This window comes from Pituophis catenifer, unplaced genomic scaffold (assembly GCF_029215685.1).
Source record: "Pituophis catenifer annectens isolate HBS135680 unplaced genomic scaffold, rPitCat1.0.hap2 SCAF_2, whole genome shotgun sequence".
Classification (NCBI taxonomy): domain Eukaryota; kingdom Metazoa; phylum Chordata; class Lepidosauria; order Squamata; family Colubridae; genus Pituophis; species Pituophis catenifer.
The window spans coordinates 4,564,900-4,582,472 of record NW_027256882.1 but is presented as its reverse complement, the minus strand read 5'-3'; the positions used below and the strand labels follow the sequence as shown (position 1 = coordinate 4,582,472).

General features: G+C 41.9%; 1 protein-coding gene and 1 pseudogene across 9 annotated transcripts in view; both read left to right on the top strand.

Moving 5' to 3' along the window:
• LOC139311621 (zinc finger protein 665-like) overlaps window positions 1-6,090 on the top strand; it is a 34,401-nt gene extending 28,311 nt beyond the window's left edge. Inside the window, exons 1-2 of one of the 9 annotated variants that reach the window (XM_070936101.1) lie at window positions 4,095-5,037; window positions 5,290-6,090. In XM_070936101.1, coding sequence (XP_070792202.1) covers window positions 4,154-5,037; window positions 5,290-6,022 — 1,617 coding nt within the window. In that variant the 5' untranslated portion in view covers window positions 4,095-4,153 and the 3' untranslated portion in view covers window positions 6,023-6,090. Of the gene's footprint in view, window positions 1-4,094 lie in introns of those variants that run through there. The other 8 variants (XM_070936099.1, XM_070936097.1, XM_070936096.1 and 5 more) reach the window with 8 other exon arrangements.
• Window positions 6,091-9,561: 3,471 nt separating this feature from the next.
• On the top strand, window positions 9,562-17,083 carry LOC139311596 (zinc finger protein 721-like; annotated as a pseudogene).
• The last annotated feature ends 490 nt before the right edge of the window (window positions 17,084-17,573 follow it).

Here is a 17,573-nt window from a genome sequence, read left to right as displayed (position 1 = left end):
CAGCCCCTTTCAGGAGGACGAAGGACCACGAGAGCTTTGCAGCCGCCTTCATCATCTTTGCTGGGGATGGTTGCAGCCAGAAAAGCACACCAAGGCTCAGATGTTGGACCGGGTGATCTTGGAGCAGTTTTTGGCCATCCTGCCCAGGGAGATGCAGCGCTGGGTGCGGGAGTGCCGAGCGGAGACCACTTGCCAGGCGGTGGCCCTTGCCGAAGGTTTCCTGCTAAGCCAGGCAGAGGAGAAGGGAGTGCACCAGGTGAGAAACTTCCTCTTGGGAAATATGGAGGAAGCTTAATGTGCCGTAATTCTTAAAGGTCCTACTTAACAGTTTGGGTGATTAATGTGGCTTAGGGGAGTAATGTGACGGTGGGCGTGGCCAACTTTTTTTTTTTTTTAACTTTTAAAAGCATTATTTCTACAACCTTAAGAGGTTGCAGAAAAAAATGCTTTTAGAAGCTTCTGACGATCCAGGCAAATCTGCTGGGATCACCAGAGGCTTTTAAAGGGATTTTTTTTCCTAGAACCTCCTCGGCTGGAGAGGTTGCAGAAAAAATGTTTTCAGAAGCCTCTGAAGATCCCAGCTGAGCCGCGTGATCATCAGAGGCTTTTTTTAAAACTTTTAAAAGCGTTTTTTCAGCCAAAGAGGTTGTAGAAAAAATGCTTTTAAAAGTTAAAAAAAGAGCCTCTGATGAGGTAGGCGGGGTAAGCAAGCGGCGACCGGGCTGGGGACTAGTTCGGGGGCGTGGCCAGCCAATATTATTACTGGTTCTCCAAACTACTAAATTTTTTTACTACAGGTTCTTGTGATCCGGTGCAAATCAGAAGAAACCCACCACTGGATACGATACGATACAATATACAATACCATACCAAATACAACCAGATATTTAGCAAACATCATTAAGGAAATTGTTCTTGTCTTCTTCCAGAGGACACATTTGGAGCAATTCTTCCACTATCCTCTTTTATCCTTAATGATGGACACTGAGGGCATGCAACATTGTGGACACAAAATGAAAATCCAGATCCTCTTTTATCTCTTGCCCTCTTAATTCTTCTTCGCAAATATTTCAGGTTCTAAGGTCCTTCCTGGAGGTGGGGGCTAATTATCCTGAAGAAAAGGTGGATCCCACAAACCCTACTCAGAAGTTGTGTTTCAGAGGGATCTCCAAGGAGAAACATCAATGTCAAGATGTCTCACTAGGTAAGGCAACGTTTTACATGTTTGGAGGTTTTCCAGAGAGCTTCAAGCTGTTCTTAATTCTCTGTGTCTTCTCATGTCTAGTTGTTGGACTTATTAGAAGATGACCCATCAAAAAAGACTTAACTCTGCCTCTTCAAGCTTGAGGGCTTCAGTTTCACGAAGTCCCTCCCTTCAGTTCATAGATTACCTTCCCCTTTGCAGAAGATTGACTCGCCTGGGAATTGCCCTGTGTTGCGTTCTGGATCCTCCATCCTGAGATATTTTTCTTTGTTCTAACCGATTTGTCTTTGGCCTTTCTCGATACATAATTTTGAGCGAATTCTGTTGCAGATCCTTTCTGGATCATCTCCAACACCATCTGTCCCTTGTAGGCATGTTCCTGGGGTGCCAGAATTCTCAGTGGGATGGTTGCCAGAATGGTTTGTCTTTCTGGGGTACCAGAATGGTATGGTTTCAGGGTGCAGGCAATGGGAAGAGGATAATTGTTGCTTGAGTGAATGCTTTGTTTGCCAAGAGTATATTTCCTTGTCTCCTTCCTTCCCAAAAGGTTAGAAGAGCAATGCAATTGTGGTTTGTTCTCCAGTGTGTTTTGGGGCTGTGCAGTGGTGAAATGTAAAATTTGTTACTACCGGTTCTGTGGGCGTGGCTTGGTGATGGGGTAATGTGACTGGGTGGGTGTGGCCAACTTTTTTTTTTTTTAAGAAAAAAAAAAGACTCTGACGATCAGACAACTCTGCTGGGATCATCAGAGGCTTTTAAAAGCATTTTTTTACAACCTCTTCGGCTGAAGAGGTTGTAGAAAAAATGCTTTTAAAAGGCTCTAATGATCCCAGCTGAGCTGTGCGATCATCAGAGGCTTTTTTTTTTTACTTTTAAAAGCATTTGTAGAAAAAATGCTTTTAAAAGTAAAAAAAAAAAAGCGGCTCAGCTGGGCAGGTGGGGGGCAGGGACTTCTGCTACTGGTTCTCCAAACCACCCACCGCCATCACTACCGGATTGGGCGATCAGGTCCGAACCAGGAGCATTTCACCCCTGGGGCCGTGGGCTTCTTTGATTCTTGACTCTCAGTATGGAGCTTTTGAAAGGCCACTGAGGCAAAGCATAGGAGTGAGAGGTAGAGATTTCCTCTCTGGGACAAGAGGAAATACTAAGTCATGCCTTCAAGCTCAAAAAATGGGAGTTAATCTCTTTCCTGTTTTTATCCCATCTGTCCTTCCCAGGGAACAAAATGGAGTCACCGTTGTTCATTAGTTCCTCTCTTTGTGCTGGTGGAGCTAAAAGAGCAGCTGAACTTCCAGCTCAGGTAGGAAGAAAAAGATCTGGGGCTAATATTGGGAAGCAGTTGGAGACCGCATTGGGGTTATTTGAAGTCTCACCATATGATACTACTGTTTCTGAGCAACTTGGGACGGGGGAAATTAGGATTCAAATTAGAGATCAGTCACACTTGGTCTGTCTCTCTAGACTGTTTTGGAAACGTCTAGAATTCTTTAGTGGTAATATGTGGTTGGACTTAAAAAATGATAGTTCACACTTTAAAACAAGCAAAGGATAGTGCCATCCTTGATCATTTTGGGAAGGCCAATAAGGAGGTTGCCAGCCTAATTTGTAAAAAGACAGTGAAATAAAAGAGCCACACTGTTATTCCTTCTTTTCAACATTTAATAGTTTTTTTTCCCCCAGGGCTTTAAGGAGATCCCCCAAATTGGATGAAGAACAAAGACACTCCTGACTCCAATTTGTCTTTTAAAACCTTTATCAGTGCTGATTTGGGATGCTTTTGGGATGAAGTCATTTCAAATTGGTCTCTTCCGAACTTTTTGTCTAGGAAAGAGTTAAAGGGGTTAGTGGACCCCTTTAGGGGTGGTTGTGGATTTTTAATGTAAGTTACAATTTACACCTTTTAGTGTAAGTTACTTACACACAGATGAAAAGGATGTATTGTATAACACTCCCCCACTTCTCTGAGAGATCAGGGATTGGTGTTATCACATAACATCCTGAGCCATGCCAGGGAAATGTCCAAATAAGCATAATACTATGTTTTTAGGATTTGCAGATTGAAGGAGATCTTGCAAATTCTTCCTGAGTCTGCTGACAGGAATTTTTCCTTCTTTAGGGTGCTGTGTCCTTTGGGGAGTTGGCCATCCATTTCACCAGTGAAGAGTGGTTGCTGCTTGATCCCAGCCAGAAAGCCCTGCATGAAGAAGTCATGTTGGAGACGTGTAGGATCATGGCCTCTTTAGGTAAGGGTTCCTCTGGAAGAAAACTTAAGTAAGAGTAAGGAGTCATTAGACAGCTTATTTACACCTTGGGAGATCTGTATAAATGTTTTTTTTCTTATTTCACTTGTCCTTATCAACATATTTTCTCCTACAATTGTTTTAAAATTTAAGATAACTTTTATTGTCATATTTTACTGTGAGCACACTGGCCTACATTAAAAATGAAATTCTGTCGCCTGCTCTCAAGACCAAATATATATCTACTCATACACACATACTGTACATAATACACATATACACATACATAAATATATACCTGCACCCATTATATATAAATATTTCCCTCCCTCCCTCTCTCACTGTCCATTTTGAATACATAGGGAAAAGTGGAAACTTGAGAGTTCACAAAGTATTTTGCAATGATATGTATATTCTGTCACCGGACATCTGACATTTCTGATTTCCTCTCTCCCCTCCCCCCTAAGCAGTTGATGAGCAGAAGAATGACAATTACCAAGAGCCAAATCTGGTGCCATTGCAAATAATAAAAATTGAAATCCCAGAAGAAACATCCGCAAATAAGCGGGGAATGAGGAAACATGAAAAAAACCAAGCTTACAATGGCAATGAAATATTCACTCTTCGGCATGCAGACATGGATCACTTTCTGACCCAATGCGTTTTCAAGGAAAGCAACCCGCGGAACACTCAAGGGAGCGAGGAAATGTTCAAAGGAAAATCCATGATTAGTAATGACTGTGAAATTAAAAAGAGCAATAATAGCAACATTATTCCACATAAAATGATCCATATGAAGGAGAATTCCTATAAATGTGAGGACGGGAGAAACAGTTCCAGTTTGATTAATTCCCTTACTTATCATAAAAAGACCCGTATGGGAGAAAAACCCTATAAATGCCTGGAGTGCGGAAAGAACTTCAGCAGTAGCAGTTACCTGACCATCCATAAAAGGATCCACACAGGAGAAAAACCTTATAAATGCACAGACTGCGGGAAAAGCTTCAGTATGAAAAGTTCCCTTACTTCTCATAAAAGGATTCATACGGGAGAGAAGCCTTATCAATGTCTGGAGTGTGGGAAAAGCTTTGGGAACAGAGATCATCTGACCTCTCATCAAAGGACCCATACAGGGGAAAAGCCTTATAAATGCACAGACTGTGGAAAGACGTTTAATTGGCATGGCCACCTGACTTCTCACAAAAGGATCCACACAGGAGAGAAACCATATAAATGCCTGCAGTGTGGGAAAAGCTTCAGTATGAACAGTTCTCTTACTTCTCATAAAAGGATCCACACTGGAGAGAAACCCTATCAATGCTTAGAGTGCGGAAAAAGCTTCAGTATGAACAGTTCTCTTACTTCTCATACAAGGGTTCATACTGGAGAGAAACCCTTTCAATGCCTGGAGTGTGGAAGAAGCTTTAGTATGAAAAGTTCCCTTACTTCTCATCAAAGAATTCACACGGGAGAAAAACCCTATAAATGCGTAGACTGTGGGAAAAGCTTTAGTATGAAAAGTTCCCTTACTTCTCATCAAAGGGTCCATACAGGAGAGAAACCCTATCAGTGCTTAGAGTGTGGGAAGAGGTTCAGCCACAGCAGTCAGCTTACTTCCCATAAAAGGGTCCACACAGGAGAAAAACCCTTTATATGCACAGTGTGTGGAAAGAGTTTCAGCAACAGCAATCACCTGACCTCCCATAAAAGAATGCACACCGGGGAAAAACCCTATAAATGTACGGACTGTGGAAAAAGCTTCAGTATGAACAGTTCCCTTACCTCTCATAAAAGGATCCACTCGGGAGAGAAACCCTATAACTGTGTTGAGTGTGGAAAAAGCTTCAGTATGAACAGTTCTCTTAGATACCATAAAAGGATCCATATGGGAGAAAAACCCTATAAATGCACAGAATGTGGGAAGAGCTTCATCCGAAGCAGTGATCTTGTTTCCCACAAAAGGATCCATACAGGAGAGAAACCCTTTAAGTGTACTGAATGTGGAAAGAGCTTCAGTATAAACAGTTCTTTTAATTATCATAAAAGGCTCCATACGGGAGAAAAACCCTATCAGTGCCTGGAGTGTGGGAAGAGCTTCAGCAAGAGCAGTGTTCTTGCTTACCATAAAAGGATCCATTCAGGGGAAAAACCTTATAAATGCATGGACTGTGGTAAGACCTTCAATTGGTATGGCCACCTGACTTCTCATAGAAGGATTCACACAGGAGAGAAACCCTACAGATGCCTGGAATGTGGAAAGAGCTTTAGTCATCGTGATTCCCTTACTTCCCATAAGAGGATCCACACAGGAGAGAAACCATATAAATGTATGGAATGTGGGAAGAGTTTCAGTCACAACAGTCACCTGACTTGTCATAAAAGGATCCATTCAGGGTTGAAGCCCTATATGTGCAATGAATGTGGAAAAAGTTTTGTTACGAGAGGTTCTCTTACTAAACACATTAGTATCCACACAGGGGAGAAACTCTATCATTGCACAGAGTGTGGTAAGTACTTCCGGTTGAAAAGTCATCTAAATTCCCATAAAAGAGTACATACAGGAGAAAAACGGTAGAAATGTGTTGGAAGCGGAAAAGGGTTTTGTGAAAACAGGACTCTTAACTTCTTATGAAAAAAGCCAGAGGGGGGAATTCATGCCGTGTGTGGAAAAACCTTAATATGAAGAAATCAAGTTAATTCCCATAAAAGGACTGATTCAAGGATCTTGTAGAAGACACCTGAAGTAAACGGTCCTTTTTTTTTTTTTAAGAATCGCCTGCCATAAGAGAAACTGAATAAAAATATGGATTTTGGAAAGAACTTCCAAAATAGATTTCTTAATACCATCTTAATACCATTTTACCACAGTCAGATTCAGCTCCTCAGAATAATTATTAAATTAACAATAACAGAGTTGGAAGGAATCTTCTATCCGTGCTCAAGCAGGAAACCCAGTACCGTTTCAGACAAATGGCTATTCAATGTTTCTTTAAAAACTTCCAATGTTGGAGCACCCACAACTTCTGGAGGCAAGTTGTCAGGAAATTTTGTAGTTCTAGGTCGGTTTTCTTCTCGCTTAGTTTCCATCCATTGCTTCTTGTTCTGACTTCCGGTGCTCTGGAGAATGGGTTGACCTTGGACTAGACTTCCAAGGTCCCTTCCAACCCTATTATTTTATGCTCTATTCTTTGTGGCAGTTATTGGAACACTGCTATCATGTCACCTTAGTCCTTCATTTCATTAAACCAGACATCTAATTCCTGCAACTGTTCTTCATATGTTTTAGCCTTAGTCATCTTTGTTGATCTTCCCTTCACTCTTTCCAGAGTCGCCACATCTTTTTTATATTGTGGTAACCAAAACTGGATGCAATACTCCAAGTGGTCTTCATAATGTAAATTGTCACATTCATTATGTTAAAACCTGTCTGGTCAAGCTGTTTTATCTAGGCAAGAAGCAACATCTGAAGTAAGTCTGATCAGGCTCCACGCTTTGTGGAGAATTGATGTAATTGTGTTCACACTACTGGCCGCCTTTAAACGTGTAGCAAGGTACATAAGCTGTTGATTCTTTTTTCATATATGTGCATAGGTTTCGTTTAGAAGTGAATTTTTTTTTCCTGAATATTTGTATGTACATGCCTGCTTAGACTTGTATTTGTCTGGTGCAAACTTGCGTTAACCCAGCTGAAAGGAGAAACATAACCGGTCAGTTTATCACAGCTGATGCCTCTTTACTTTAAAAATGGTTTTATTGATCTAACATTGTACCATATGAGCAATGTCTTTTTTTAAAAGGAGGGACTTAAATTGCTTCATTTAAATTAGTCAGTTATTCATTTCTCCATGTAAATAACCAGAACCATATTTTCTATTGGGTCAAGGTTTTAAAGTATCACTTTAGTGCCAATTTTGTGATATCAAGGTTAATAGAAAGGTCAATCTAATTTGAAATTTTAAGGGGCCATGGCATTGCAAGTTAGAAACAACTCCTTTTTCTAGTATGATTATGACTTTGTGCTTTTTATCTTAGCATAGCTTTTTAAATAACATCTTAGTATATCCTTAGTAACTGTATTGGTTTGCAAGGTTAATATAATAAATTATTGGGAACAATAATTGTTGTGCAGTGTAAATGTTTCCTACTTAATATGCATTGAAGAAGAAAATTAAATGAAGAAATCAGATGAATACGCAGGAGACTTTCATGGGGGGGGGAAAGAGTATAATAAAATGTTAGAAAGCGGTAGAAGGTGGAATGAGCTCAGATCTGATACAGTTTCACACACCATAGAGAATGATGCACATACATCCATGGAACATGAGGAAAGCATTCTCAATGCAGGATCCACCTATAAAGGCAGCAACAAAGCGGTGAAACTAGAGCCTATTTTAATGTGGGAAGACCATTACACTCCTTATAAATGTATGGAATTTGAGCAGAACTTCCCAATTATGTAATTTTACATCTGTGGAGATAATCCATGCATCATTGAAAGTGCTTTGGCCAACTTTCTCTTCTTCCTTTGCACCAGAGGACTCAAAGGGGAACCAGAAAATTTCAGCCTTTTGCCTCTTTCTACAACTTGGAAGATATTTTTGGCCTTTAAAGGTTTGCACTTTGAGTCATGGTGGGGAGGTCCAGGCAGCATCTACATTTATCTTTCCATTTGATACAATTAAATTATGTATTAAGGAATAAGTCCATTCAACATATTCCTTATTCTCCAGCCAGCGATTCCACTCTTTCCCTTTGCAAATGAAGCCCTGAAAGAAACACCATCATTATTCTGAAGGGTCTTTGGGGGCGAGTGGAGGCCGAGTGCTTGGAAGGGATCCATTGAGGGGATCTGGGGATCGTCCGATTCATCCGCCTCAGTGACGGGTGATTTCAAAGGGTCCCTTGGGGGGGCTCCCATCAGAGAAGCCGGAAAGGGGCTCCTGAGGAGGACACTGGGGGCAGAGGCAGAAAAGACGACCAGAAGGAGGCCCAGTTCGATCTCTAACCCAGAGATAGGAAGAGTCGAATCATTTCCTGAGGACCCCAAAGATCCCAAAATGGCGGCGCTTCCCTCAGAGCCGCATCCGCCAGTGCCTCTCAGTTCTTCCCGCCAGAATAGGCTCCTCCCACTCTTCTCGGATCCACTTTTCCCGCTTCTCCGTCTGAGGGAAATGTACTAGGAGGGGCGTGGCCGACAGGAAAGGGGAGGAGTCCCGCAAGCTCCCGCCTCCCTCGTTCTGCAGCCTTTTCCCCAAGGTCTCCCGGGGGGGGGGGCAGTAACCTTCTTCCCCCTACCCCCACCAGAATCAATGGTCCCTCCCATTCCCCCACCCTTGACAAGGGAATGACAATTTTGCTTCCCGGGAAAACTTTCACTTTTCCCGTGTCTGTTTTCCTTTAAGCTTTGACGGTGCGAGTCTCTCTTTCCATCCCTCCAAAGCTGCCCCCCCCCCGGGCGCGACTTCACCCCAGGTGCCGGCAGGGGGCGCTCTCTTGGCTGCCGAGTGAAGAGACCACTGCGCATGCTCCACTCCGGCTGATTGTTCTGAATGTTCCGGCTGAGAGTTGCTCCCTGGGAATCTGGTGGGGGCGGGCAAGAGGGGATCCCGCGACTCAGATCCTGCCCAGGGGAGGGAAGGAGATTCTGAGGTCGGAGGGAGCGGGAAGTCCGCCCCATAGCTGCTCTTGGCTGCGCATGCGGGGAGATCCACGAATTGGGGAGTGGGGAGGAGAGAAGGAAGCCTAAAGGAATCCTCTGCTCACATCTCCATTTAGATTCAGATTCAGATTCCGAGGCTGGGAGGATCTTTGGAGAGCCAGCGGAGACCAGCTGTCCGGCGTTGCCAGTGGCTGTAAGATCCCTGCTAAGCCTGTCAAAGGAGAGGAGAAGCAGGAAGAGCTGCAGGTCAGAGAAACTTCTTTTGTGGAATCTGAAGGGATCTTCACTTGCTTGAATTCTTCCATTTCTCCCTGAATTCCCCTATTGGGTCACATCCATCGCCACTGATGGACAGAAGGGTCTTGTGGGCAGAAAATAAATGCAGATCCTCTTTTGTCCTGTCCTCTTAACTGCTCTTCTTCGCTTCTATTTCAGGTTCTGAGATCCTTCCAGGAATGGGGAGGAATTGGATGGATCTCACAAATCTTTCTCCTGATCTTTCAGAGGGATTCCCAAGGATAAAAGTCAAGGTCAGGATACCTCTCTAGGTAAGGGGAGACTGTTCCACTGGATTAGAGACTTTCTAGAAAAAGTCTAGTTCTCCTTAATTCTCTGTATCTTCTCGTGTCTTAGTCGTTGGACTTAGTAGAAAGTGACCCAATAAGAAAGAAAGAACTCTGTCTTCAAGCTAGAAGACTTAAGGCACACAAAGGAATTCCCTCCCTTCAGAGCAAGCCTATGGTTGGCCTTTCCCAGAAGACCGACTCTTGTGGGGAACACCTTGAGTTGCATTCTGGCTCCTCCTCCATTCTGAGAGATTTCTCTTTGTTTTTGGCTTTCATTAAGAGATATTTTTGACTAAATTCCTACATAGATCCCTGCTGGGCCATTTCCAACACTGTCACTAATTTCTCTGATTTCAAACCGCAGAGAGTGGGGGGAGAATTTACAGTGATTGAGCAAATGCTTTGGTTGCCAAGAGCTTCCAGATGTTGTTCCAAAGGTTAGGAGAACAATCTAACTGAGGTTTGTTCATCAGCATGCGATGGGTTTGGTCTTCTCCTTTCATTCTTGGCTGCCATGATGGAGCCTATGAAAGGCAGAGTGTAGAAGAGAGAGAAATGGAGATTTCCTGGGCAGAACAGGAAGAAATCTTAAATTGTGCCTTCAAGCTAGAAAAGATGACATTGAACCCTTTCCTGTTTCCATCCTGTCTCTCTCCTTCCCAGTGGACAAAATGGAGTCACTGTTGTTCATTGAATCATCTCCTTCTATTGGTGAAGCTGAAGGAGCCGCTGGATTCCTGTCTCAGGTAGGAAGGAAGAAATTAGCAATTTATATGGGGGAGGAGTAGGAGACCTCTAGTTTCCTTTGGGGACTCAACCTATGATACTGCTATTCCTGAGCAAAGCACAACAAGGAAATTAGAAATTTAAATTTATGATCAGTCAAACTAGGCCCACCTCTCAACAAAGATTTGGAGATCTATGGAATTCTTTAGTGGTTGTATAGTATAATGATGGTTTCAAAAAATGCCACAGGGCACTTCATGATGCCTGTCCCAAGTAAAGCAGAAAAGACACATGAATAGTTAGGCTAAATTTACTTTATTAGTTTAGCCTAAACTAAACAAGTATTATAATCTTGTTTTCCTATCGTCGGAGAAAGGGATGAAAACAGGAGAAGCAGAAATTGCTTTGTATATCATCTACATCTTGATGCCTGCAAACACCGCCCTAGTATTTTCATGAATGTTCATGAGTGGGGTTTTTTTTTTCAATTTAATTTTTTTTCCAATTTTTTATTAGTTTATTGAAGTATAAAATACAAAGGAAAAAAACATCAAAAAATAAGAAGAGAGGAAGGATAAAAGAGGGGGTATCGTGTAATAGGAGAAAAAAAAAGCCATCAACTTTCGACACTCTTTGGTACCGTCGAAGGTAACAACATTACAATGATAAGGTTTTGCTTCTACACAACATAATGTACAAATTATTTCTATAAAAATAAGCCTGTCTAGTTTCCAAAAACAGAATAAAAGTTTTATTTTTTTTTCTCATTGCAAACAGAAAATCCTGAAGCAATTTCAAGCTAGAGACAAAATGAAATATGACCTCTTATTTGGATAAAATAATCATTTTAACCATCTCAACTTCTTGCTGTGGGGAATAATATAGAAGCTTCGTCCTCCACACACACAATACTCTTTGTCTGTTGCGGCTGCGAAAAAAATAAGACCTCACCGAAAATAAGCCCGGGTGCTTATTTTGGCAACCCAAAAATTATAAAACCTGGTTCTATTTTCGGGAAAACATAGTATTAGATTAAAACCACAGCTTTTATCCTTATATTTCAAACAAAAGAATATTCCATGCTTTCTTATTTTGGCTGCCTCCACCAATCCTCTCCCTGTTGTTTTATAATAAAGAAGTGTCAAAAATAGCGTTCAAAAACCAGTGGTAAGCTGTAACTAAAGAGCCTGTAGAGCTTCTAAAGGTAATGGTCTCATAAATAGTTTAAGAAATGAAGGATACAGCTTATTGTTTCTTTGAAAAATAAATGCCAAAATGGCTCTTTTGCCCAACAACGACATAGTTTTGATCCCAGCTTCAGCTCACCAGTTATCTTGGAAGCTCAGCTTCTAAAACTACTTTCAGGTTGTTACTGTTATCGGAGAATCTTGAGGGATGATTCTGGGACTTTTCTTAACCTCGGAAAGTCAAGCAGCCAAAAGGAAGCCTGCTCCTCCTGTTGTTAAATTGGAAAAACGACAGTCTAGGGAGAAGTGATTCTCTGGCCGTGTCAGCTGTAAGCCATGTCATCCCCCCTTTTCCCCTTTCTTCTTACTTTTCCATGTTTTTTTTTTCTTTGTATTTTATACTTCGAAAACAAAAATGTTAAATTGAAATGTTCATGAGTGTGAGCAAGGGTGACCCTTTAAAGAATCACAAAGATTATTTGCTTACGATGTCAGACAGAAATCCCGCAGAACCTCTTGCAAACATGAAATGTTGGGGCCAGTGGTAGATGGTTTGCCTAAGGAACTCTATGCCCCTTGCTCAAGGCAGGATGATGATACTGAAGGTCAGCAGAGTCAGTCAAGGGGATAAAACATGGACTAATTGAATGTCAGCAGTAGGCTGTGAATTCTGCCCTTTTTATCATATAATATGTTGAGTCCATCTAGGGAAATGTCCAATAAATAATTTTTACTTTGGCTTTTAGTCCCAAAGGTGCTTTTTTCAAGAGGCAACTGGACTTTCTGATTGTTGAAGAAACTTCTTGGATGAGAAGCGAAATGCCTCCAAAGAAAAACCATAAAGTCCAGTTGCCTTTTGAAGAAATCACCTTTGGGACAACCATGACTATGGATAACTGAGAATCTCCATAGACATTTGTGCTTTTAGGATTTGCAAATTGAAGGAGATCTTTCAAATTCTATCAAGTCTGCTCACAGGGATTCTTCCTTCTTTAGGGTCCTGTGTCCTTTGGGGAGGTGGCCATCCATTTCAACAGTGAAGAGTGGTTGCTGCTTGATCCCAGCCAGAAAGCCCTGTATCAAGAAGTCATGTTGGAAACGTCTAGGATGCTGGCCTCTTTAGGTAAAGGTTCCTCTATATGTAACTTATTAAAAATGATTTCATCTCTTCTTTTTTCCTCTTACATTAATTCCAGTCCCCCTTCATGGTCTTCTAAGTAGCACAGTTTCATTTAGAAGAAAGAGATCAGTGTGGTGATCAGGAAGTTTTGACATTCAGTCTTGTGGTCATCCTTGGGCCCTGGTCATTACGCCACAGTGATTGGGAAGATGTTCAGGGAGAGAATATTTTTGCCTGTTGCAGTTGTCCTACTCACCAACAAAGCTTGTCTTGCTTTGGGTTGCAGTGACATATGTTGTCTTATTGCATGCAAGTTGGGTGCATTATATGCGAGACAATTTGTGTGCCACGTCCTAATATCAAGATGTGTTTTTGCTTTAAATTTTTAACTGCCAAGAATGAGGGTTAGATGATCAGCCATGTTAATCTTTTAAGTTATTAAGTAATATGCATGCTGTCATTTTCCTCGTTCCTTTCTCCGGAGATGCCCAGTAATAGATAAATCTATGCATAGGGACACCAAAGTGGAGGTTGTAGTTTATTCTAATTTATTTTTTTTCCCCGCAAGCATTTGATGCACAGAAGAAGGAAGACGACCAAGAGCCAAATTTAGTACCGCTTGAAATAATCACAACTGAAATTCCTGAGGAGACCTCTACAAATAAGCGGAGAGGGAAGAAACATGAAAAGCACAATTGGAGAGAAAAATCTATTGTTGAATGTGTAGAAATGGATTGCTTCCTGACCAAACGTGATTCCAAACAATATACAGGGAAATGTCAAAGTAGAAAAAGATCCAAAGCAAACCCCAATGTTAGTAACCCCTGCAAAACTGGGGAAAGCTCCAGCAGTAATAGTCTTACTTCACATAAAATGAACGAGGCAAGGGAGAAGCCCTACAACGGCGTCGACTGTGGAAAAAACATTGGGAGAAGAGGTAATTTAACTTCTCATAAAAAATATAAATGTGTGGATTGTGGAAAAGGGTTCAGCATGCAGTGTTCCCTTACGTCCCATAAAAGGATCCACACAGGAGAAAAACCCTATAAATGCATGGAGTGTGGAAAGAGCTTCAGGGGAAGCAGTGGTCTTAATTGTCATAAACGGATCCACACAGGAGAAAAACCCTATAAATGCATGGAGTGTGGGAAGAACTTCAGTGTAAAGAGTTCTCTTACTTCTCATAAATGGATCCACACAGGAGAAAAACCCTTTAAATGCAAACAGTGTGGGAAGAGCTTCACAACTAGTAGTTACCTGATATGCCACAAAATGATCCATACAGGGAAAAAACCTTACAAATGTGTGGATTGTGGGAAAAGGTTCACTACGAAATGTTCCATTACAGCCCATAAAAAGATACATACAGAAGAAAGACCCTTTAAATGCAAGGTGTGTGGGAAGAGCTTCAAGGGAAAGAGTTCTCTAAATTGTCATAAACTGATCCACACAGGAGAAAAACCCTATAAATGCCTAGACTGTGGGAAGGGCTTCACCCACAGCAGTACACTTGCTTCCCATAAACGGGTCCACACAGGAGAAAAACCCTTTACATGCATAGAGTGTGGAAAGAGGTTCAGTGTAAAGAGTTCTCTTACTTCTCATAGACGCATCCACACAGGAGAAAAACCCTATAAATGCCTAGACTGTGGGAAGGGCTTCAGGCAAAGCTGTGACCTTGCTTCCCATAAACGGGTCCACACCGGAGAAAAACCCTATAAATGCATGAAATGTGGAAAGAGCTACAAAAACAGCAGTTACCTGAACCTCCATAAACGGCTCCACACGGGAGAGAAACCCTATACATGCATGGAGTGTGGAAAGAGCTTCACTATCAAGACTTCGCTTACTTCTCATGAACGGCTACATACAGGAGAAAAACCCTATAAATGCCTAGACTGTGGGAAGGGCTTCAGCCGAAGCAGTAGCCTTGCTTCTCATAAACGGGTCCACACAGCAGAAAAACCCTTTAAATGTATAGAATGTGGAAAGAGCTTCAAAAGTAGTATTTACCTGATATGCCATAGAAGGATCCATTCAAGGGAAAAACCTTATAAATGTGTGGATTGTGGGAAAAGGTTCAGTATGCAGTGTTCCCTTACGTCCCATGAAAGGATCCATACAGGAGAGAAACCCTATAAATGCATGGAGTGTGGAAAGAGCTTCAGGGGAAGCAGTGCGCTCAATTGTCATAAACGGATCCACACAGGAGAAAAACCCTATAAATGTACGGAGTGTGGGAAGAGCTTCAGCCAAATCGGTAGCCTTCTTTCCCATAAACGGGTCCACACAGGACAAAAACCCTATAAATGCATGGAGTGTGGAAAGAGCTTCAGTGTAAAGAGTTCTCTTACTTCTCATAAACGGGTCCACACAGGAGAAAAACCCTTTAAATGCATGCAGTGTGGGAAGAGCTTCACAACTAGTAGTTACCTGATATGCCACAAAAGGATTCATACAGGGAGAAAACCTTATAAATGTGTGGATTGTGGACAAAGGTTCAGTGTGAAGGGTTCCCTTACTTCCCATAAAAGGATACATACTGGAGAAAAACCCTTTAAATGCATAGAATGTGGGAAGGGCTTCAGAAGTAGTAATTACCTGATGTGCCATAGAAGGATCCATTCGGGGGAAAAACCTTATAAATGTGTGATTTGTGGACAAAGTTTCAGAACGAAGTGTTCTCTTACAACCCATGAAAAGATACATACAGAAGAAAGACCCTTTAAATGCATGGAATGTGGAAAGAGCTTCAGGGAAAGCAGTTCTCTTAATTGTCATACACTGATCCACACAGGAGAAAAACCCTATAAATGCCTAGACTGTGGGAGGGGCTTCAGCCAAAGCGGTACCCTTGCTTCCCATAAACTGGTCCACACAGGAGAAAAACCCTATAAATGCATGGAGTGTGGAAAGAGCTTCAGTGTAAAGAGTGCTCTTACTTCTCATGAACGGGTCCACACAGGAGAAAAACCCTATAAATGCCTAGACTGTGGGAAGGACTTCAGCCGAAGCAGTAGCCTTGCTTCTCATAAACGGGTCCACACAGGAGAAAAACCCTATAAATGCATGGAGTGTGGAAACAGCTATAAAACCAGCACTTACCTGATCCTCCATAAGCGTTTCCACACGGGAGAGAAGCCCTATACATGTATGGAGTGTGGAAAGAGCTTCACTATCAAGACTTCTCTTACTTCTCACAAAAGGACACACACAGGAGAGAAACCCTATAAATGTATAGAGTGTGGGAAGAGCTTCAGCCGAAGCAATCAACTTAGTTTGCATAACAGGGTCCATACAGGGGAAAAACCTTATAAGTGCACAGAGTGTGGAAAGACCTTTGCTGCCAGTAGGTCTCTGACTTCCCATAAAAGGATCCACACAGGAGAGAAACCCTATATATGCCTGGAATGTGGGAAGAGCTTCAGATTCAACAGTAACCTTGGTTTACATAAGAGGATCCACAGCGGAGGGAAATAGAAATGTACGGAATGCAGAAGGAGTTTTTGTGAATGAGAATGCTTCTCAAGAAAGAATCCACAATGGGCAGAAAAATATACTGTGGACAGCAATCAATTTATTTCCCATATGGATAAATAGAAAAATGAATGGACAAAGAAGATAGACCTTTAGGTAGTCAAGTTAAATATTTGGGAGTATACTTACCATACTTAAGCGAGATGTGCAACAATTAAAGGAGATAACTATAAAAGATTAATACAATAAATTAAATTGGACTTGGAGAACTGGAAAACCTTGCAACTGTCAATGAGAGGAAGAATAATAACCATAAAAATTAATATCCTGCTGAAGGTGCTCTTGTTGTTCCAAACAATCCCTATAAAAGTAGAGAAAAAATACTTTGATGAGCTAAATAATAATAACAACCTTTATTGTCACTGAACAACATATGCACAATGAGATTGGTGGAGCTCCCTCAGTGCACCTTCCCAACACATTACAACTCACAGCGAAGACAGAAAATCCCTAACCCAATAAATAAATCATACTAACAAACACCCAGTCCTATTGCACCAGTGCGAGCATGTTACACATTGCACCGGCCCTGCAAGTCCATCATACTACGTAGTTATGATGTTATTTTGCATTCAGGAGTCTTGACAGCCCACGGATAAAAACCGTTCTTCAGCCTGTTCGTCCGGTTGGCTATGCTTCTATATCTCCTTCCCGATGGTAGGAGTTTAAAGAAGTAGTGACCAGTGTGAGAATTGTCCCTGAGAATTTTCCTCACTCTTCTAAGGCAACAAGCCCTAGTGATCTCATCTAGTGGTATCGGGGACAGCCTACGATGTTTTGTGTTGTGCTCACCACCCTCTGTAATAATTTTTTATCCGCGGCTGTCAAGCCGGCATGCCATACCGTGATGCAATAAGTGAGGACGCTTTCTATTGTGGACCGGTAAAAGGAGGTCATCAGTTGTTGTTCCACCCTGTTTTTATGCAAGACCCTAAGGAAATGGAGTCTCTGTTGGGCCTTCCTGCCCAACTGGATCATGTTCTTTTTCCAGGTGAGGTATTCGCTGAGATAGACTCCCAGGAATTTAAAGGAGGAGACTCTACACAGCCCCACTCGATGTAAAGTGGGGCAGGTTTCTCACTCTTCATCCAGAAGTCCAACACCATTTCCATCGTTTTGCTGATGTTCAGGTGCAGGTTGTTTTTTAAGCACCATGTGGATAGTTTTTGAACATCCCCCCCTGTGCACTGTTTTGTCTCCACCTGTAATAAGACCCAGTATGGTGGTGTCATCTGCGAACTTAATGATCACAGTGGATGGGTCAGATGATACACAATTTTTTGTACAGTGAATACAGGTAGAGACTGAGCATACAACCCTGTGGGAAATCA